At 43.7% G+C, this 22,424-nt stretch overlaps 1 protein-coding gene and 1 non-coding gene across 2 annotated transcripts in view; both read right to left on the bottom strand.

Moving 5' to 3' along the window:
* Positions 1–4,290: 4,290 nt before the first annotated feature.
* PCGF6 (polycomb group ring finger 6) overlaps positions 4,291–22,424 on the bottom strand; it is a 48,346-nt gene continuing 30,212 nt past the window's right edge. Inside the window, exons 8-10 of the mRNA XM_010333361.3 lie at positions 21,466–21,564; positions 14,039–14,125; positions 4,291–5,448 (exon numbers count right to left, since the gene is read on the bottom strand). Coding sequence (XP_010331663.2) covers positions 5,392–5,448; positions 14,039–14,125; positions 21,466–21,564 — 243 coding nt within the window. The 3' untranslated portion in view covers positions 4,291–5,391. The remainder of the gene's footprint in view (positions 5,449–14,038; positions 14,126–21,465; positions 21,565–22,424) is intronic.
* LOC120362577 (U11 spliceosomal RNA) lies at positions 10,760–10,887 on the bottom strand. The gene has a single exon (XR_005578436.1). It is a non-coding gene; the product is annotated as a U11 spliceosomal RNA (small nuclear RNA).

Consider the following 22,424-nt stretch of genomic DNA (forward strand, 5'->3'; position numbering starts at 1 on the left):
TTTTGCTTGTGTTTTTTTCTCTCATTTAAGTTTTTGACCTGGTTATTTGAAGACAGCTACAATGTATTGCCTTTCCACCAACTGTATTTTCACTTCTCCAGATTAACCAGAGGCACTTGTTTAGCCCTTATTCTTTTTTTTTTTTTTTTTTTTTTTTTTGAGACAGAGTTTACCCAGGCTGGAGTGCAATGGCACGATCTCGGCTCACCGCAACCTCCGCCTCCTGGGTTCAGGCAATTCTCCTGCCTCAGCCTCCTGAGTAGCTGGGATTACAGGCATGCGCCACCATGCCCAGCTAATTTTTGTATTTTTTTTAGTAGAGACGGGGTTTCACCTTGTTGACCAGGATGGGCTCACTCTCTTGACCTCGTGATCCACCCGCCTCGGCCTCCCAAAGTGCTGGGATTATAGGCGTGAGCCACCGTACCCGGCCCTTTTTTTTAAGACAGTGTCTCTGTTTGCCCAGGCTGGAGTGTGGTGGCACGATCTCAATTCACTGCAACCTCTGCCTCCTGGGTTCAAGCGATTCTCCTGCCTCAGCCTCCCAAGTAGCTGGGACCACAGGCACATGCTACCATACCCAGCTAATTTTTGTATTTTTAGTAGAGACAGGGTTTCACCATATTGGCCAGGCTGGTCTTGAACTCCCAACCTCAGGTGATCCATCTGCCTCAGCCTCCCAAAGCGCTGGGATTACAGGCGTGAGCCACCACGCCTGCCCCCAGCCCTTATTCTTGTTTAGCTTCTGGGTCTGTCCCCATCGCCATCCTCTATTCTACTGTCTTTTGGAAACCCTTCTATCTATCGGTACCTTTGAAGTATGCTACCTAGAACAGGACAGGGATGCATTAGAGATTAGAACTATTCCCCCCGACTTTTTTTCTTTTTCCCCCCTTTTTTTTCCTTTTAATTTCTGGCAGGGCGCGGTGGCTCATGCCTGTAATCCCAGCACTTTGGGAAGCTGAGGTGGGCAGATCACTTAAGGCCAAGAGTTTAAAACCAGCCTGGCCAACATGGTGAAACTCCATCTCTACTAAAAAATACAAAAATTAGCTGGGCATGGTGGCACAAGCCTGTAGTCCCAGCTACTTGTGAGGCTGAGGCAGGAGAATCGGTTGAATCTGGGAGGCAGAGGTTGGAGTGAGCTGAGATTGTGCCACTGCACTCCAGCCTAGGCAAAAGAGCAAGACTCTGTCTCAAAAAAAACAACAAATAACTTTTAATTCCTTGATGTGAAACTGTGTTTCTGTTACTGTAGCCCATGGACACATTGGTTTTCGGAATAGCTACAGATTTGTACAGCAATCACTTGGCATACTTACTTAATTTACAGGCCAAGCAGATTTTACCAGTTATCTACTTAGTTCTTTGCAATTTTGGGAGGTCAAGTCCAGGAAGGTGGAAAAAAGAAAAGGTAGGCTGGGCGCCGTGGCTCACTCCTGTAATCCCAGCACGTTGAGAGGCTGAGGAGGGCAGATCACTTGAGGTCAGGAGTTTGAGATCAGCCTGGCCAACATGGTGAAACGCTGTCTCTAATAAAAATACAAAAATTAGCTGGGGTTGGTGGTGCATGCTTGTAATCCCAGCTACTTGGGTGGCTGAGGCAGGAGAAACATTTGAACCTGGGAGGCAGAGGTTGCAGTGAGCTGAGACTGTGCCACTGCACTCCAGCCTGGGTGACAGAGTAAGACTCCATCTCAAAAAAAAGAAAAAAGAAAAGGTAGAGCTTTTTGTGAATCACAGTACTTACCAATAACTGCTTTTCATTAGATTCTTAGAGATGTTGTAACCCATAAGCTGTGAGTTCCTTGAAGATAGGTCACTTCTCTTTGAATCTTGTTTACACATCTAACAAGTGATACTCTTGACTTGCTCATTACAGAAGTGTTTATCAAATAATTACATTTAATATTCTACTTTTTTTTTTTTTTTTTTTTTTTTTTTTGAGACGGAGTTTCGCTCTCGTTACCCAGGCTGGAGTGCAATGGCGCGATCTCGGCTCACCGCAACCTCCGCCTCCTGGGTTCAGGCAATTCTCCTGCCTCAGCCTCCTGAGTAGCTGGGATTACAGGCACGCGCCACCATGCCCAGCTAATTTTTTGTATTTTTAGTAGAGACGGGGTTTCACCATGTCGACCAGGATGGTCTTGAACTCTCGACCTCGTGATCCACCCGCCTCGGCCTCCCAAAGTGCTGGGATTACAGGCTTGAGCCACCGCGCCCGGCTAATATTCTACTTTTAAGGAGATAAGTATTTTCCCATGTTACAGTCATGAATGGGTTGGTTACTTGAGGAAAATAGGGGGAAAGTAAATGTTTACTCCAAGTCTACATTTGAGTCTCTGTAGGGATAATCTCTTCCCTGAAATGGTAAAATCTGTAATGTGGCCAGCCACAGTGGCTCACACCTGTAATCCCAGCACTCTGGGAGACCAAGGCGGGAAGGTCACTTGAGGCCAGGAGTTTGAGACCAGCCTGGCCAACATGGCGAAACCCCTTTCTGCTAAAAAATACAAAAATTAGGCCGGGTGCAGTGGTTCACGCTTATAATACCAGTGCTTTGGGAGGCTGAGGCAGGCAGATCACGAGGTCAGGAGTTCGAGACTAGCCTGACCATCATGGTGAAGCCCCGTCTATACTAAAAATACAAAAATTAGCCGGGCATGGGTGTTGCACGCCTGTAATCTCAGCTACTTAGGAGGCTGAGGCAGGAGAATCACTTCAACCCAGGAGGCGGATATCGCAGTGAGCGGAGATCATGACACTGCACCCCAGCCTAGGTGACAAATTGAGACTGTCTCAAAAAAAAAAAAAAAAAAAGAGGTCAGGAGTTTGAGACCAGCCTGACCAACATGGTGAAACCCTATTTCTACTAAAAATACAAAAATTAGCCAGACATGGGTGGTACATACCTGTAATCCCAGCTACTCAGGAGGCTGAAGCAGAAGAATTGCTTGAACTCGGGAGGCAGAGGTAACAGTGCGATCGCGCCATTGCACTCCAGCCTGGATGAGAGAGCAAGGTTCCATCTCAAAAAAAAAAAAAAAAAAAAAAAAAAAAAAAAAATTTAGCTGGGTGTGCTGGCACACACCTGTAATCCCAGCTACTAGGGAGGCTGAGGCATGAGAACTGCTTGAATCTAGGAGGCAGAGGTAACAGTGAGGTGAGATTGCATCACTGCACTCCAGCCTGGGTGATAGCCTTGAGACTCTGTCTCCAAAATAAGAAAATCTATAATACTTGAAAACAACCAAATCTGGGTTCTAAAGACAATAATCTTTATTTTTTTATTTTTTATTTTTTTTAAAGACGGGGTTTCACCATGTTGGTCAGGCTGGTCTTGAACTCCCAACCTCAGGTGATCCGCCCGCTGTGGCCTCCAAGTGCTTGGATTACAGGCGTGAGACACCACACCCGGCCTGACAATAATCTTTAAACATTAACATCTCTTCAACTCTTGGTCAGCTCTCTTGTTACAAATGGTACATTGTAAGCAGCTACTAAAGATCAGATTATTTTTTGAGACAGGGTCTTGCTGGAGTGCAGTAGCAGGATCATAGCTCACAGCCTTGACCTCCCAGGCTCAATCAACCCTCCTGAGTAGCTGGGACTACAGGCATGCACTACCATGCCCGGGTAATTTTTGTTTTTTGTATTTATTTTTTCCGTAGAGATGGGATCTTGCTGTGTTGCCTAGGCTGATCTCAAACTCCTGAGCTCTTGATCCATCCACCGCGGGCTCCCAAAGTGCTGCGATTACAGGCATGAGCCACTGTACTCAGCTCATTTTAAGTTTTATTTGAAATGGAATCTCACTCACTCTGTCACCCAAGCTGGAGTGCAGTGGCAAGATCTCGGCTCACTGCAAACTTCGTCTCCTGGGCCCAAGTGATTCTTTTGCCTCAGCCTCCTAAGTAGCTGGGAATACAGGCATGTGCCACCATGCCTGGTATTTTTTTGAGATGGAGTCTTGCTCTGTCTCCCAGGCTGGAATGCAATGGTGTAATCTTGGCTCACTGCAACCTCTGCCTCCCAGGTTCAAGCAATTCTGCCTCAGCTTCCCAAGTAGCTGGGATTACAGGTGCCCACCACCATGCCCAGCTAATTTTTGTATTTTTAGTAAAGATGGGGCTTAACCATGTTTGCCAGGCTGGTCTCAAACTCCTGACCTGAAGTGATCCACCCACCTCAGCCTCCAAAGTGCTGGGATTACAGGCATGAGCCACTGCACCCAGCTCTGGCTTGGTTATTATTATTTTTTAATCCAGAGTAAACACTAACATTTCCAAATAGGTTAAAATAAATTTTTATTAAATGTTAGAAGAAATTTATATACAATTCACAAATTCTTTACAAAGAATTGCCAATCCTTCTCCAATTCTGTAGTAGTCTCTACACAGATTTGGAAATTCTGCTGTGAAATACGGTTTATAAAATATTTCTTTTAGAAAGCATCACAATGCTAATTTCAGGCAAAATCATGTTTAAAACTGAAGTCTTTGCATGGAGGTGAGCTCAAACACCCTTATTCTTTATTCCAGTGACAAAATAATGAGAAAATAAACATTAAACTGAAAACAATCAATAAGTAATTCTGTAAACTTCTCAAATTCTCCTAAAATTTTTTATTACTTTCAGAAGCAACACTATTGCAAGGTATCAAGAACCACACTATGTACCCAAATAAAATGAATGTCAGAAATAAAAATATTGTCACAAAGAAGCATTCCTTGTTGGAAGATACATTAAAGAAGTCTTATTACACTGAAAGCTTATGGCACAGACCATAAACTCAGAGTCTCTTCACACAAAATAACAATTCATCCATTTTGAAGTGAATAACATCTTCTTTGTAGTGTTGCTGGTATTAAAAAGATACAAGTTCAAAATATGCTGGCAACACACAAAAGTGGCCAGTAGTTCTGGTCTTTGTCTGAGAGTACACCCTGCAGTTTAACAAAGACTGGCTTTGAATCTTCCATTCAAAAGCACACTTCTTTTCCAAAAGGATGACTGCCCAACTGATGCCATTCCAGAGAGCAGACATCCCAACTACCAACTTGAAATGGCTGAACAAAGAAAATTAACCAACTACCTCAAAGATGGGAAGCAAAAATCAATGACAAAGTATTTAAAATCACAAGCAATTTTAAAATTCAATTTTTGAAAAATTTCCCCTGAGTTTTGGCTGCTTTTTATATACAGTCTCTAGTAACAGATGCATTCCATCGTTCCAAGTTGTACTTATAAATGCTATAATTCTTGGTGCTAAAAATAGGTAAGTTATGTCTCAAACAGCAAAGTGGTAGCAATTACAATTCATTAAAATCTTTGGTGAGATACAGTCCTACAGAAGCCTCCTTTGTTTCCCTCATAATATGCCTAGAATCTTCAAGTTATCTTCAGAGGAGAGACCACAAGACCATAATGAAGGACAAGCAGACCATCCTGAAAAGGGGAGAAAAAAACAATTTTGCAGTTCTTTCAAACCAGTAAGCCAAATGATTAAGTTAAAGCTGGCTTATTATTATTTTTTTTTAATAATCTAACACTAAGGTGAAATTACTTAATTTAAAGAAAATAAGTGGACCACAGAGTTTCTTATTCACCAAACACTCCTTGTGAATGTGCTTTTTTTTTTTTTGAGACAGTATCTCACTCTATCACCTGGCCTAGAGTGCAGGGGCGCGATGGTGGCTCACTGCAACCTCTGCCTCCTGGGATCAAGCAATTCTCCTGCCTCAGCCTCCCGAGTAGCTGTGGTTACAGGCGCATACTACCATGCCCAGCTAATTTTTTAATTTTTATTTTTTTGAGAAGGAGTCTCACTCTCACCCAGGCTGGAATACAATGGCGTGGTCTCAGCTCACTGCAACCTCTGCCTCCCAGGTTCGAGCGATTCTCCTTTCTTAGCCTCCCAAGTGGCTGGGACTACAGACGTGCACCACCACACTCAGCTAATTTTTGTATTTTTAGTAGAGATGGGGTTTCACTATGTTGGCCAGGCTGGTCTTAAACTCCTGACCTCATGAGCCACCTGCCTCGGCCTCCCAAAGTGCTCAGATTACAGGCATAAGCCACAATGCCCAGCAATCTTTGTATTTTTACTAGAGAAAGGATTTTGCCTTGTAAGCCAGGCTGGTCTTGAACTCCTAACCTTAGATGATCTTCCTGCTTTGGCCTCCCAAAATGCTGGGATTATAGGCGTGAGCCACTGTACCTGCCTGTAGCCCCATTCTTTTGGCCAATGTCTCCCTTTTGAAATGGGAGTTATTTGCTCAATATCTATACCCTCCTTGTATCTTGGAAGTAACTAACTTGTTTTTGATTTTATAGGCTCATAGGCAGTAGGGAGTAGCCTTGTCTCAGATGAGACTTCGGAATTTTCAGTTAATGCTGGATATAAGTTAAGACTTTGGGGAACCATTGGGAAATCATGATTGTATTTTGAAATGTGAGGATGAGATTGGGGGAAGCAGGGGTGTATTGACATGGTTTGGATCTGTGTCCCAAACAAACTTCATGTTGAAATGTAATCCCCAATGTTGGAGGTGGGGCCTGGTGGGAGGTGATTGGGTCACTGGATTGGATTTCTCATGAATGGTTCAGCACCACTTCCCTTGGTACTGTCCTCACAAAAGAAAATAACGTCTCGTACGATCTGGTTGTTTAAAAGTGTATATAACACTTCCCCTCCTCGTTCTCTCTTGCTCCTAGTTCCTGTCATGTCTTTGCCTTCTGCCATGATTGGAAGCTACGCCGCTATGACTCCTGTACAGCCTGCAGAACTGTGAGACAATTTATAAATTACCCAGTCTCAGGTATTTCTTTAGAGCAATGTGAGAATGGACTAATACAGTATGTGAATTACAACTTAATAAAACTGTTATTTTAAAAAACAAAGGTCAGGCATGATGGTTCACACCTGTAATCCCAGCACTTTGGGAGGCTGAGGTGGGCAGATTGCTTGATCTCCGGAGTTCAAAACCAGTCTGAACAACGTGGCAAAACCCCATCTCTACAAAAAATTTAAAAATTAGCCAGATATGGTGGTGCACGTCTATAGTCCCAGCTACTTGGGAGGCTGAGGTGGGAAGATCTATTGAGCACCCCCAGGTTGAGGCTACAGTGAGCCATGATTGCGCCACTGCATTCTACTCTGGGCAACAGTGAGACCTTGTCTTTTTTTTTTTTTTTTTTTCAGAGACAAAGTTTCACTCTTGTTTGCCCAGGCTGGAGTGCAATGGCGCGATCTTGGCTCACTGTAACCTCTGCCTCCTGGGTTCAAGCAATTCCCTGCCTCAGCCTCCCAAGTAGCTGGGATTACAGGTACCTGCCATCATGCCCAGCTAATTTTTTGTATTTTTAGTAAAGATGGGATTTGACCATGTTGGCCAGGCTGGTCTCAAACTCCTGACCTCAGGTGATTTGTTCACCTCGGCCTCCCAAAGTGCTGGGATTACAGGCATGAGCCACCACGCCCAGCCTTTGTCTTAAAAAAAAAAAAAAAAAGAAAGAAAAGAAAAGAAAAGAAAAAAACTAATCTCTGGTGAAAAAAGCTGAACAATGGTTGCCTTGGTGGTAGGGAGAATAATTAACTGAGAAGGAGCTGAAAGAACTCTCCGGGAGTGACAGAAATGTTCTGCATGTCAAGGAGGGGTTTCAGTTAAGCAGCTAGGTATTTGTTGAAACTCATGCATTGCATTATGTCAATTAAAACATATCATATTATGTATGCACATATAACTATGCATATGTGTATATATTCTGCTTCTTCCAAGGAACTGTATAATTTACATTAAGAAAATAATTCTTGGGACCAGATTGTGAGGAAAGAGAAAAAAAAGATAGTTCTCACAATATTCACACTTCTTTTAAGCAGTTGTTCCATTGAGACAAATGAACATAGGCAATTACACACACACACACACACACACACACACACACACAAAAGAATTATATTTCTTTTCTTTTCCTTTCTTTTGAAAAAGGGTCTCACTCTGTCACCCAGGCTAGAGTACAGCAGTGTGATCATGGATCACTGCAACCTTAGCCTCCTGGGTCAATCAATCTCCCCTACATCAGCCTCCAAAGTAGTTGGAACTATAGGCATGTACCACCACACCTGGTGAATTTTTGTATTTTTTTTTTTTTTTTTTTTTGGAGACGGAGTTTCGCTCGTTACCCACGCTGGAGTGCAATGGCGCGATCTCGGCTCACCGCAACCTCCGCCTTCTGGGTTCAGGCAATTCTCCTGCCTCAGCCTCCTGAGTAGCTGGGATTACAGGCACGCGCAACCATGCCCAGCTAATTTTTTGTATTTTTAGTAGAGACGGGGTTTCACCATGTTGACCAGGATGGTCTCGATCTCTTGACCTCGTGATCCACCTGCCTCGGCCTCCCAAAGTGCTGGGATTACAGGTGTGAGCCACTGCGCCCGGCCAAATTTTTGTATTTTTTATAGAGATAGGGTTTCGTCTTGTTGCTTAAGCTGGTCTTGAACTCTTGGGCTCAAACAATCCCCTTGCCTCAGCCTCCTCAGTAACTGGGACCACAGGTATGCACAAACATGTCTGCTAATTTTTCTATCCTTTGTAGAGACTGGGGACTGGCTATATTGCCCAGGCTAGTTTTTTTTTTTTTTTTTTTGAGACGGAGTTTCGCTCTTGTTACCCAGGCTGGAGTGCAATGGCGCGATCTCGTCTCACCGCAATCTCCACCTCCTGGGCTCAGGCAATTCTCCTGCCTCAGCCTCCTGAGTAGCTGGGATTACAGGCACGCGCCACCACGCCCAGCTAGTTTTTTTGTATTTTTAGTAGAGACGGGGTTTCACCATGTTGACCAGGATGGTCTCGATCTCTCGACCTCGTGATCCACCCGCCTCGGCCTCCCAAAGTGCTGGGATTACAGGCTTGAGCCACCGCGCCCGGCTTTTTTTTTTTTTTAAGACTGGGTTTCATGATGTTGGTCAGGCTGGTCTTGAACTCCCGACCTCAGGTGATCCACCCACCTTAGCCTCCAAAGTGCTTGGAATACAGGCATGAGCCACCACGCCCGGCCCGCCAAGGCTAGTCTTAAACTCCTGGGGTCAAATTATCCTCATTTCTGCCCCACAAAGTGTTGGAATTACAGGAGCAAGCCACTATGCCTGGCCAAGAATTGCTTTTCTTTTCTTTTTGAAATGGAGTCTTGCTCTTCCAGGCTGGAGTGCAGTGGTGTAATCCTGGCTCACTTTTGTAAACTCTGCCTCCCAGGTTCAAGTGATTCTCCTGCCTCAGCCTACCAAGTTGCTGAAATTACATGCACCCGCCACCACGCCCAGCTAATTTTTTTTTTTCTGAGGTGGAGTCCACTGTCACCCAGGTTGGAGTGCAATGGCACAGTCTTGGCTCACTGCAACCTCCACATCCTGGGTTCAAGCGATTCTCCTGCCTCAGCCTCCTGAGTAGCTGGGACTACAGGCGTGTGCCACCACGCTGGGATAATTTGTGTATTTTTTTTTTCTTTTTCTGAGACAGAGTCTCACACTGTCACCTGGGCTGGAGTGCAGTGGCGCGATCTCAGCTCACTGCAACCTTTGCCTCCCAGGTTCAAGCGATTCTCCTGTCTCAGTTTCCTGAGTAGCTGGGATCACAGGCGCCCACCACTGCACCTAGCTAATTTTTTGTATTTTTTGGTAGAGACAGGGTTTCACTATATTGGCCAGGCTGGTCTCAAACTCCTGACCTCATGATCTGCCCACCTCGGCCTCCCAAAGTGTTGGGATTACAGGTGTGAGCCTCCGTGTCTGGCCATGTAGTTTTGGTAGAGATGGGGTTTCACTATGTTGGCCAGGCTGGTCTCGAACTCCTGACTTTGTGATCCACCCACCTTGGCCTCCCAAAGTGCTGGGATTACAGGTGTGAGCCACAGTGCCCAGCCCAAGCTATTTTTTCTATTTTTAGCAGAGATGGGGTTTCAGGATGTTGGCCAGGCTGGTCTCTACTGATCTCAAGTAATCTGCCCACCTCTGCCTCCCAAAGTGCTGGGATTACAGCATGAGCCACCACACCTGGCCTCTTTTTTCTTTTCTTTTTTTTTTTTTTGACATGGTCCTGCTCTGTTGCCCAGGCTAGAGTACCGAGCCACTCATGGCTAATTGCAGCCAAGACCTCCCAGGCTGGAAGCGATTCTCCCACCTCACCTCCCAAAGTGCTGGGATTACAGACATGAGTCACCACCATGCCCTGCCGAATTTCTTGTCATTTATAGAGATCTTTAATGTATGTTTTCTATACTTACATACACAAAATGTTTGTCCTTGTGTTATAATCACCCACAACATTTAATAAAACAAACCACATAATCACAAAACCTATAAACAGTGCATCACACCACAGAGCCCTAAGAGGGAGCAGAAACCAGAAACCTGGATTTACTCAGAAGGCCATGACTGTCAGCCAGCTGTGGTGGCTCACGCTTGTAATCCAAGCACTTTGGGAGGTTGAGGTGGGCAGACCACTGAGGCCAGGAGTTCAAGACCAGCCTGGCCAACATGGCGAAACCCCATCTCTACTAAAAATACAAAAATTAGTTGGGTGTGGTGGTAAACCTACAGTCCCAGCTATTTGGGAGGCTGAGGTACTAGAATCACTTGACCCCAGGAGGAGGAGATGCAGTGAGCTGAGATCACACTACTACACTCCAACCTGGGTGACAGAACAAGACTTTGCCACACACACACAAAAAAAGTCACAACTGTCTAACTTATACAACAAATAAGGGCTCCAGGACCAATGATCACCAGCTACCCAAATACCAAAAAATCATGCTTCTGAAATCTCTTGATGTTGATTCTCCACAAAGAGCAAACAATGCCCTATGTGTGCCACTCACAACAGAAGCCTCCCCCAACCAACTTCTTTTTTTTGAGATGGTGTCTTGCTATGTCGCTCAGGATGGAGTGCAGTGGTGTAATCTCAGCTCACTGCAACTTCTACCTCCCACGTTCAAGTCATTCTCCTGCCTCAGCCTCCCAAGTAGCTGGGACTACAGGCGTCCACCACCACACCCAGCTAATGTTTTTTATATTTTTAGTAGAGATGAGGTTTCACCATGCTGGCCAGGCTGGTCTCAAACTCCTGACTTCAATGACCCGCCCACCTCAGCCTCCAAAGTGCTGGGATTACAGATGTGAGCCACCACACCCTGCCATAGAAGCCCCCCCACTTTTTTTTTTTGAGACAGAGTTTTGCTCTTGTTACCCAGGCTGGAGTGCAATGGTACGATCTCGGCTCACCGCAACCTCCGCCTCCTTGGTTCAGGCAATTCTCCTGCCTCAGCTTCCTGAGTAGCTGGGATTGCAAGCACGCACCACCATGCCCAGCTAATTTTTTGTATTTTTAGTAGAGACAGGGTTTCACCATCAGGATGGTCTCGATCTCTTGACCTTGTGATCCACCCGCCTTAGCCTCCCAAAGTGCTAGGATTACAGGCTTGAGCCACCGCGCCCGGCCCTGAAGCCCCTTTTTTCTTCCCAAGAATTGTATTTCTAGCAAACAAACACTTAGTTTGAGAGTTCATCAAATCTTCATTAGTATTTCATAAGCTTCTCAGAGTCATATAGTTCTTAAAACAATTTTCCAGCTAGGCCCAGTGGGTCATGCCTATATTCCTAGCGCTTTGGGAGGCCAAGACGGGCGGATCACAAGGTCAAGAGATTGAGATCATCCTGGCCAACATGGTGAAATTCCATCTCTACTGAAACTACAAAAATTAGCTGGGAGTGGTGGTGCACACCTGTAGTCCCAGCTACTCAGGAGGCTGAGACAGGAGAAATGCTTGAACCCGGGAGGAGGAAGGTGCAGTTAGCCAAGATGGCGCCCCTGCACTCCAGCCTGGCAAACAAAACAAAAAACAATTTTCCACTATAGGTTCTGGAATACATTAGAATATGTGGTCCTGGCCGGGCGCGGTGGCTCAAGCCTGTAATCCCAGCACTTTGGGAGGCCGAGGCGGGTGGATCACGAGGTCGAGAGATCGAGACCAACCTGGTCAACATGGTGAAACCCCGTCTCTACTAAAAATACAAAAAATTAGCTGGGCATGGTGGTGCGTGCCTATAATCCCAGCTACTCAGGAGGCTGAGGCAGGAGAATTGCCTGAACCCAGGAGGCGGAGGTTGCGGTGAGCCGAGATGGCGCCATTGCACTCCAGCCTGGGTAACAAGAGCGAGACTCCGTCTCAAAAAAAAAAAAAAAAGAAAAGAAAATGTGGTCCTATTTTCTCTTCATTAAACTTGCAGATCTTATCTTGCTTTTTATTATTTTGACTAGGAGACTTCACATTACATTCCCACTCACATTATAGGTTAATTAAAACATCAAAATAGTCACCTTGAGTTATCTACTAAACAAGAAAAGCTATCTGAAATCTCTAAAGTAGAGGTGTCCAATCTTTTGGCTTCCCTGGGCCACACTGGAAGAATCGTGTTGGGCCAACATAAAAGATGTTAACACAGGCCAGGCGCAGTGTGGCTCATGCCTGTAATCCCGCCACTTTGGGAGGGCAAGGTGAGTGAATCACTTGAGGTCAGGAGTTCGAGACCAGCCTGGCCAACATGGTGAAACCCTGTCTCTACTAAAAATATAAAAATCAGCTGGGTGTGGTGGCACATGCCTGTAATCCCAGCTACTAGGGAGACTGAGGCAGGAGAACTGCTTGAACCTGGGAGGCAGAGGCTGCAGTGAGCTGAGAGAGTGCCACTGTACTCTAGCCTGGGCAACAGAGCAAGAACCCTGTTTTAAATAAACAAACAAATAAATAAATAAGCAAGCTAATACAAACAGTAGCTGATAGTTAAAAAAAAAAAAAAAAAAAATCTCACCATGTTTCAAGAAAGTTTACGAATTTCTTTTGGGCCCCATTCAAAGCTATCCTGAGCCACTGGTTGGACAAACTTGCTCTAAAGCTTGATGAGTACTTGCAAGTTTTTCTTGAAATGCCCTTTTTGATATACTGGCTTAATAGCCTTCAAATTTTTTTTTTTTTTTTTTTTTTATGCGAGGGAGTTTCGCTCTTGTTACCCAGGCTGGAGTGCAATGGCGCAATCTCGGCTCACCGCAACCTCCGCCTCCTGGGTTCAGGCAATTCTCCTGCCTCAGCCTCCTGAGTAGCTGGGATTACAGGCACGCGCCACCATGCCCAGCTAATTTTTTGTATTTTTGGTAGAGACGGGGTTTCACCATGTTGACCAGGATGGTCTCGATCTCTTGACCTCGTGATCCACCCGCCTCGGCCTCCCAAAGTGCTGGGATTACAGGCTTGAGCCACCGCGCCCGGCCGCAAAATTTTATTATAGCACTGGATAGAGAAAAAAACCAAGGCTTCTAGAATCAAACTGCCTAGAGTCTGAGCCCTGTCTCACTCACTGACTGTAGGAAGTTACATGTCCTTACTGTATTTTAGTTTCCTTTATCTTTAAAATGAAAAAGAAAAAACAACTGCCTGCTTTCTTAGAATAATTATGAAGAATAAATAAGCTAATCTAAACTACTTAGAATAGCACCTGACATGCAGTAAGCATTTGATAAATATTAAATATAATTATTTATAGTCTAGGAAATTTTTTTTTTTTTTTTTTTTTTTTTTTTTTTTTGAGACGGAGTTTCGCTCTTGTTACCCAGGCTGGAGTGCAATGGCGCGATCTCGGCTCACCGCAACCTCCGCCTCCCGGGTTCAGGCAATTCTCCTTCCTCAGCCTCCTGAGTAGCTGGGATTACAGGCATGTGCCACCATGCCCAGCTAATTTTTTTGTATCTTTAGTAGAGACGGGGTTTCACCATGTTGACCAGGATGGTCTCGATCTCTCGACCTTGTGATCCACCCGCCTCGGCCTCCCAAAGTGCTGGGATTACAGGCTTGAGCCACCGCGCCCGGCCTATAGTCTAGGAAATTTTAAGATAATTGTAGAATATTTATGGAAACTTACTGATAACATGGAACTTTGTTCTTTCACTAAGTAACTTATCTGTTAGACATGGGAATGTCTAGAACCTACCTGCATGGCTGCATCACCTATTGCACGTCGGATTTCCCTTAGAGTTTGATACTGCTCCAACAGGTGATCACCACAGATGATATCTACCTATGGACATGAAGACAGTATTAGATTGCTTTCTTGCTTCAAAATACCATCTGAAGAAATGAAGATAAAAATTAACATAATTGTTTCTAAACTAGATTTTGCTATTTTATTTTAGACTGATTAAACACTCCTGAAAAGAGAGTTTTAGAAACTTTTTATAGAAGTAAATAAGGTAACATGGGAAGAGCATTAGAGGATATGGCAGGACAATAGCACAGTATAATTGATATTCAAAATGATTTCCCTGAATCTCAAAGAAATTAAGTCATGTTGGATGTATTTAGCATTAGATGGCCCAGGAAAGTAGGCATCTTTTTAAATATCTGTGATAAAAATCATTAAAAGGTATTAATGCTTTAAAAGGCAATCATTCATTATGTGAAAAATTCTCTTATGAGGAGTATCTTTTTCAACGATGCCATATATATCAAAGTACAACACTGACGTAAAGTACACACTAAAGAAACTGTTTTGTAGATGAACAATCTCAACAAGGTCTTTTCAGCCCTTTGGTAATTGCAGAGCTCTAAGATATATCTCCAGACAACGTGTCACTCTGTCACCCAGGCTGGAATGCTGGGGCCCAATCATAGCTCACTGCAAACTCAAACTCCTAGGCTGAAGCAATCCTCCCACCTTGGCCACCCAAGTAGCTGGGACTAGAGGTGTGTGCCACCACATCTGGCTAATTGGTTTTTAAAAAAAATTTTTTGTAGAGACAGGGTCTTGCTATATTGCCCAGGTTGGTCTCAAACTCCTAGTCTTAAGTGATCCTCTTGCCTTGGCCTCCCAAAACACAGGTGTGAAACACTGTGCCCTGGCCAATATATTGACTTTTATACAGAATTCTCTAGAGAGAATATTGTTGTATATATACATTTTAATAAGACTCTACTACACTTACTTGCTAAGCTAGAAATGCAAATCTTTAATCTTTCTCTCACTAAGTACTACTCCCTTCCCACTGGCTTAAAATGGGGTTAGATCCTCAACAGCTTATTAATATATATATATCACTTAACTGGCTCCATCTTCTAACGTTGCTATTTAGATTATGGTATGAAATTTCTCCTTGTCTTCCATACCAGAATATCATTACTGACTCCTCTTTCTCCTTTTTCATACACAAAATATTTGTCCTTGTGTTATAATCACCCACAACATTTAATGCAACAAACCACACAATCACATAACCTAGAAACAGTACATCACACCACACAGCCCTAAGAGGGAGCAGAAACCTGGATTTACCCAACAGGTCATGACTGTCAGCCAAGTGTGGTGGCTCATGCCTGTAATCTCAGCACTTTGGGAGGTTGAGGTAAGTGGATTACTTGAGGCCAGAGTTCGAGACAGGGTTTCACCATGATGGCCAGGATGGTCTTAATCTATTGACCTCGTGATCCGCCCGCCTCGGCCTCCCAAAGTGCTGAATCACTGTGCCAGGCCAACCTAACTTTTAAGATGGAATTCGTGCCGGGCATGGTGGCTCAAGCCTGTAATCCTAGCACTTTGGGAGGCTGAGGCGGGTGGATCATGAGGTCAGGAGATCGAGACCATCCTGGTCAACACGGTGAAACCCCGTCTCTACTAAAAATACAAAAAATTAGCTGGGCATGGTGGCGTGTGCCTGTAATCCCAGCTACTCAGGAGGCTGAGGCAGGAGAATTGCTTGAACCCAGGAGGCGGAGGTTGTGGTGAGCCGAGATGGCGCCATTGCACTCCAGCCTGGGTAACAAGAGCGAAACTCCGTCTCAGAAAAAAAAAAAAAGACGGAATTCGTATGGCAAGATTAACAGAAAAATCAAATATTACGATCTTATAGAAGAATTTTTAGTGATCAATGTGAGGTATATGTTCTAAATTTCATTTCATAAAAGAAAAATGAGGTCTGAATATCAAATGATGTACAAAAGAATATGAAACAATACTAATTATTTATAGAGCAAAATACAACAAAACGTCGAAGAGTAAATACCACTAAATCAACCACAGTAACCCTGAAACACGGTAGTCTATACGGAAAAGAAGCACATTTGGATAATTATTGATATTTAAATTTTAAATCAACTTAAGTCTTTCTTAAGAACACATAATCTGTATTTTTTCAACTTTCAGAATTGTCTTCTTTTATTTTAATCTGCCACAAATAACTTTAATAAAGGTAGGTTACCATTTAACAGTCCTGTGGGAATTATTCATTCCGGTTAGTAAACAACCACAAATGAAGGTCACATATCTGAAAACCATGCACGTGTCTCCTACCTGGAACTGAGTGGTTTAAAGAAAGTCAGCATAGCAGGCTCAAGTGACTGCAGGACACCAAGAATTATATTCTGATGACCAGTAAGCCAGCTCAATGTTTTGTTCCTATTAGAAGTAACTCATTTACTCTATCTTAAATTTAGGCTTCAACAGTTTTTGTCCCCAGTTAATGGGTCTGTATATTTGATAATTCTATTCCATTCTTTTAACATTTTGGTTAAATAATAATGTATGAATATTACCAGCTATACAGTAATTGAGAATATTAATTTAGAGAGCCAAGAACTGAAAAAGAAAATTAAAGGTTAAAACAAATTTTATATCTTCTTCTTTTTTTTTTTTTCCTGAGGTTCTCCGGGAGCACCACCTTGACCTCCCAAGCTTAGGTGATCCTCCTACCTCAGCCTCCACAGTAGCTCGGATTAAAGGTGTGAGCCACCACACCCTTTACATAATTTTATTTAATTTTCAAAGTGCTAAAAGCCTTAAATTCCGGCCGGGCACGGTGGCTCATGCCTGTAATCCCAGCACTTTGGGAGGCCGAGGCACGTACATCATGAGGTCAAGAGATCAAGACCACTGGCCGGGCACGGTGGCTCAAGCCTGTAATCCCAGCACTTTGGGAGGCCGAGGCGGGTGGATCACGAGGTCAAGAGATCGAGACCATCCTGGTCAACATGGTGAAACCCTGTCTCTACTAAAAATACAAAAAATTAGCTGGGCATGGTGGCGCGTGCCTGTAATCCCAGCTACTCAGGAGGCTGAGGCAGGAGAATTGCCTGAACCCAGGAGGCGGAGGTTGCAGTGAGTTGGGATCACGCCATTGCACTCCAGCCTGGGTAACAAGAGCGAAACTCCGTCTCAAAAAAAAAAAAAAAAAAAAAAAAAAGAGATCAAGACCATCCTGGCCAACATGCTGAAACCTCGTCTTTACTAAAAATACAAAAATTAGCTGGCCATGGTGGCATGCACCTGTGGTCCCAGCTACTTGGGAGGCTGAGGCAGAAGAATGGCTTGAACCCAGGAGGCGGAGGTTGCAGTGAGCTGAGATTGTGCCACTGCACTCCAGGCTGGCGATAGGGCAAGACTCCCTCTCAAAAAAAAAAAAAAAAAAAAAGGCTTAAATTCCATGATGTAAGCAAAAAAGAAACCCACATTTTTAGTAACAAAATCAACTTAGAAGACATATGTTGTACAACAATGGTGACTGTACTTAATAATATACTGTACTAACCATCATTCTCAGCAAACTGACACAAGAGCAGAAAATCAAACACCGTATATTCTCGCTCATAGGCGGGTGTTGAACAATGAGAACACATGGACACAGGGAGGGGAGCACTACACACTGGGGTCTGTTGGGGGGAAATGGGGGAGGGGCGGGGGGTGGGGAGGTGGGAAGAGATAGCATGGGGAGAAATGACAGATACAGGTGAGGGGACGGAAGGCAGCAAAGCACACTGCCATGTGTGTACCTATGCAACAATCTTGCATGTTCATCACATGTACCCCAAAACCTAAAATGCAATAAAAAAAAAAAAAAAAAAAGGAAAATAATAATAATAATAATAATATACTGTACTTGTTGAGTAGAAATTTTAAGTGTTTTCACCACAAAAAATATGTGTGGTAATGTGTTAATTTGCCATCCCACAATGTATACATATTTGAAACATCATGTTGTACACAGTAAATTGATATAATTTATTTATTTCATTTCATTTCTTTTTTTTTTTTCTTTTTGAGACAGAGTCTGACTCTGTCACCCAGGCTGGAGTGCAGTAGTGTGGTCTCAACTCACTGCAACTTCCACTTCCTGGGTTCAAGTGGTCCTTGCACCTCAGCCTCCCAAGTAGCTGGGACTATAGGCGTGTGCTATCACGCTTGGTTGATTTTTGCATTTTTAGTAGGGACAGAGTTTCATCATGTTGGCCAGGCTAGTCTTGAACTCCTGACTTCAGGGGATCCACCTACCTTGCCCTCTGAAAGTGCTGGGATTACAGGTGTGAGCCACCATGCCTGGCCTTCATTTCACTTATTTTTACCTTTTTTTGAGACAGTGTATTGCTCTGTCACCCAGGCTCAGTGCAGTGGTGCAATCACGGATCACTGTGGCCTTTACCTCCCAGGCTCAGTTGATCCTCCCTAGGAGCTAGGACTACTAGGATTACAGGTGTGCACTATCACACCTGGCTCATTTTGGTATTTCTTGTATAGATGGGGTTCCACCATGTTGCCCAGGGTAGTCTCCTGGGCTCAAGCTATCCACCCACTTTGTCCTCCCAAAGTGCTGGGAGTGCAAGCATAAGCCACCATGCCCAACCCAATATATATTATTTCTGTCAATTAAAAAAACAAGCTGGACACAGTGATTCATACCTGTAATCCCTGTACTTTGGGAAGCTGAGGTAGGTGGATCACTTGAGGCCAAGAGTTCAAGACCAGCCTGGGCAAAATGATGAAACCCCATCTCAACTAAAAAATACAAAAAAATTTAGCTGGGCATGGTGGTGCACACCTATAATCCCAGCTACCTGGAGGCAGAGGCAGGAGAATTGCTGGAACCCGGGAGTTGGAGGCCACAGTGAGTCAAGATCTTGCCACTACACTCCAGCATGTGCGACAGAGCGAGACTCTATATCAAAAAAAAAAAAAGTCCAGCCTGGGAAACACAGTATCTTATCCTTGTCACCAAAAAAAGCCCAAAACACACACACACACACACACACACACACACACACACACACACACACGTATAGGTCATAGAGAAAATAATCTAGATCCTAGATTATAATTATAGTCCCCCTGGGTATCACTTCTTTTTTTTTTTTTTTTGAGACAGAGTCTCACTCTTACTTGAACCCAGGCTGGAGTGCAGTGACACGATCTCAGCTCACTGCAACCTCTGCCTCCTGGGTTCAAGTAATTCTCTGCCTCAGCCTCCCAAGTAGCTGGGATTACAAGTGCCCGTCACCACACCTAGCTAATTTTTGTATTTTTAATAGAGATGGGGTTTCAACATCTTGGCCAGGCTGGTCTTGAACTCCTGACCTTGTGATCTACCTGCCTCAGCCCCCCAAAGTGTTGGGATTACAGGCATGAGCCACCAGTGCCCAGTCTACTTCTTATATAATCAACAGCAAGTCTTCTGACTTCTGCTTTTAGAAATAATAGGCTGTTAAGGGATCACTCACAATTTTTTGTCCAGGAGTCACTAAACAGCTCTCTGTTTCTAACCAAAACCTAAGAATATCCTCAAGTGTGCTGTGGCTACAAGGTAAAAAAGAAGTCATTTCTAGTTTTCAGCTGCCATAATATATAACCAGGATATGTGAAGCTCAGTTAGAGACGTAATATTTCATTGGATTTGGTATATATTTACTACCAGTAAATACAGGCACTAGAAACACTAGCAAACCTTCAGCCACCTCTTGTTTTTTTTTTTTTTTTTTGAGATGAAGTCTTGCTCTTGTTGCCCAGGTTGGAATGCAGTGGCACAATCTTGACTCACTGCAACCTCTGCCTCCCATGTTCAAGTTATTCTCCTGCCTCAGCCTCCTGAGTAGCTGGGACTATAGGTGCGCACCACCACACCTGGCTAATTTTTGTATTTTTGGTTGAGATGGGGTTTTGCCATGTTGGCCAGGCTGGTCTTGAACTCCTGACTTAAGGTGATCCACCTGCCTCGGCCTCTCAAAGTGCTGGGATTACAGGTCTGAGCCACAATGCCAGGTCAGTCACTGTTTTAACATATTTATTAATTTAACTAACAATACAGTATTTTATTATTTTATTTTACTTATTTTTTTTTGAGACAGAGTCTCACTCTGTCACCCAGGCTGAAGTGCAAAGGCACAATCTAGGCTCACTGCAACCTCTGTCTCCTAGGTTCAAGCAATTCTCCGTCCTCAGCCTCCTGAGTAGCTGGGATTACAGGTGTATGCCACCATGCCCAGCTATTTTTCGTTTTTTAGTAGAGACAGGGTTTCACCATGTTGGCCAGGCTGCTCTCAAACTCCTGACGTCACATGATCCAGCCACCTCAGCCTCCCAAAGTGCTGGGATTATAGGGGTGAGCTACTGTGCCCAGCCACAATACAGTAGTTTAGATAAAAATTATTCTATAAAATCTTACACATGATGGTGAATAACAAAAATGCCATTTACATTTTACTAATGGAAAAGCAAAGCTATATAAAGGTGCACTTTTACTAACTGGACCATATAACTAGAACTGTATTTTACTTTTATGTTCAACAATACATGAGGTTTGAGGTTTCCATCATATAAAAACAAGAAAATATTATATAACTAGAACAGGAGATCTCTGTTTATGCATAAAAAACTAACAGGGTCCATATTAGATAAATATTTCACTTCTCTATGTGTCCTGAGCTTGCTGGTTATACTTGAAGAACTAATAAATGCAAGGATGTCCTATGAAGAAAAGTGGGTAATAAAGAATCTTTCTCTATTACCAAAATGGAAAGGGCTAGAACTGAGGCCTCCTTAATATTTCTCCTATCTTCAGCTTTTCTCTGACACTAATAGATTGCTATCAGTGGCAGTAGGAAATGGATACTAGGCCTGGCACAGTGGCAACTCCTATAATCCTTGTGCTTTGGGAAGCTGAGGCAGGAGGATCACTTGAGGCTGGGAGTTTGAGACCGGCCTGGACAACACAGCAAGACCACATCTCTTTAAAAAAAAAAAAAAAGCTGGGCATGGTGGCATGTCCCTCTAGTCCTAACTACTCAGGAGGCTAAGACAGGAGGGAGAACCACCTGAGCCCAGGAAAAGTTCAACGTTGCACTGATCATGGCAATGTACTTTGGTCTGGGCAACAGAAAGAGACCCTGTCTGTCAAAAAAATAAAAAAAAAAAAGAAAGAAATGGACAACCAAATGTGATTAAAGCTGGAGGTGTGAATCACTGTGTATCAATACTCAATTAGCATTAACAATGTCTACAACATCATAAAAGTAATTGCATTAAATCCTAGAGACAGAGTTTTCTTCAGTGTGCTAAAGGCAATCTCACAACTTTCCCTGTTCTTTTAAATACATGTACTATACCTGACAAGCTGGATCAAGACCCATTTTTCTTCTGAGGAATTTTTCTACATGTCCAATAGTTGCTTCTCCAGAAACTCGAACAAACTTCTTTTCCAATGGCTACAAAAATAAATAGGTAGATAGATAAAACTACTTTTAGATTAAATATACCTGTATATGCGTGAAGTGTGTGTATATACATGTAATATGCAAACCTTAAAGCAAATTTTATAGCAAAGACAATTCAATAGACTCTTGAAAAAACTATGAAACAAGCTAATATACATATCAGAGAAGAAAAACGGAAATTCTGCTCAGTTTTCCCTTTCTGAAAAGTATGTCAACAATTTTTCTAAATAGGCTTGCTGGTTTATTGTTTCATTAAAAAACAAAACTCAGAGTAAAATTTATTCATTCAAGTACTGAACTTACACTTTAAAGACAAAGAGGAAACACCCAATACCAAATGTCTAAAACAACTTCGAGGCCAGGCGCGGTGGCTCATGCCTGTAATCCCAGTACTTTGGGAGGCTGAGGTGGACAGATCGTTTGAGGTCAGGAGTTGGAGACCAGCTTGGCCACCATGGCGAAACCCCGTCTCTACCAAAAAAATACAAAAAAAAAAAAAAAAAGGCCGGGCGCGGTGGCTCAAGCCTGTAATCCCAGCACTTTGGGAGGCCGAGGCGGGTGGATCACAAGGTCAAGAGATCAAGACCATCCTGGTCAACATGGTGAAACCCTGTCTCTACTAAAAATACAAAAAAATTAGCTGGGCGTGGTGGCGCGTGCCTGTAATCCCAGCTACTCGGGAGGCTGAGGCAGGAGAATTGCCTGAACCCAGGAGGCGGAGGTGGCGGTGAGCCGAGATTGCGCCATTGCACTCCAGCCTGGGTAACAAGAGCGAAACTCCGTCTCAAAAAAAAAAAAAAAAAAAAAAAAAATTAGCCAAATGTGGTGGCATGCACCTGTAATCCCAGCTA

This window comes from Saimiri boliviensis, chromosome 12, assembly GCF_048565385.1.
Source record: "Saimiri boliviensis isolate mSaiBol1 chromosome 12, mSaiBol1.pri, whole genome shotgun sequence".
Taxonomy (NCBI): Eukaryota; Metazoa; Chordata; class Mammalia; order Primates; family Cebidae; genus Saimiri; species Saimiri boliviensis.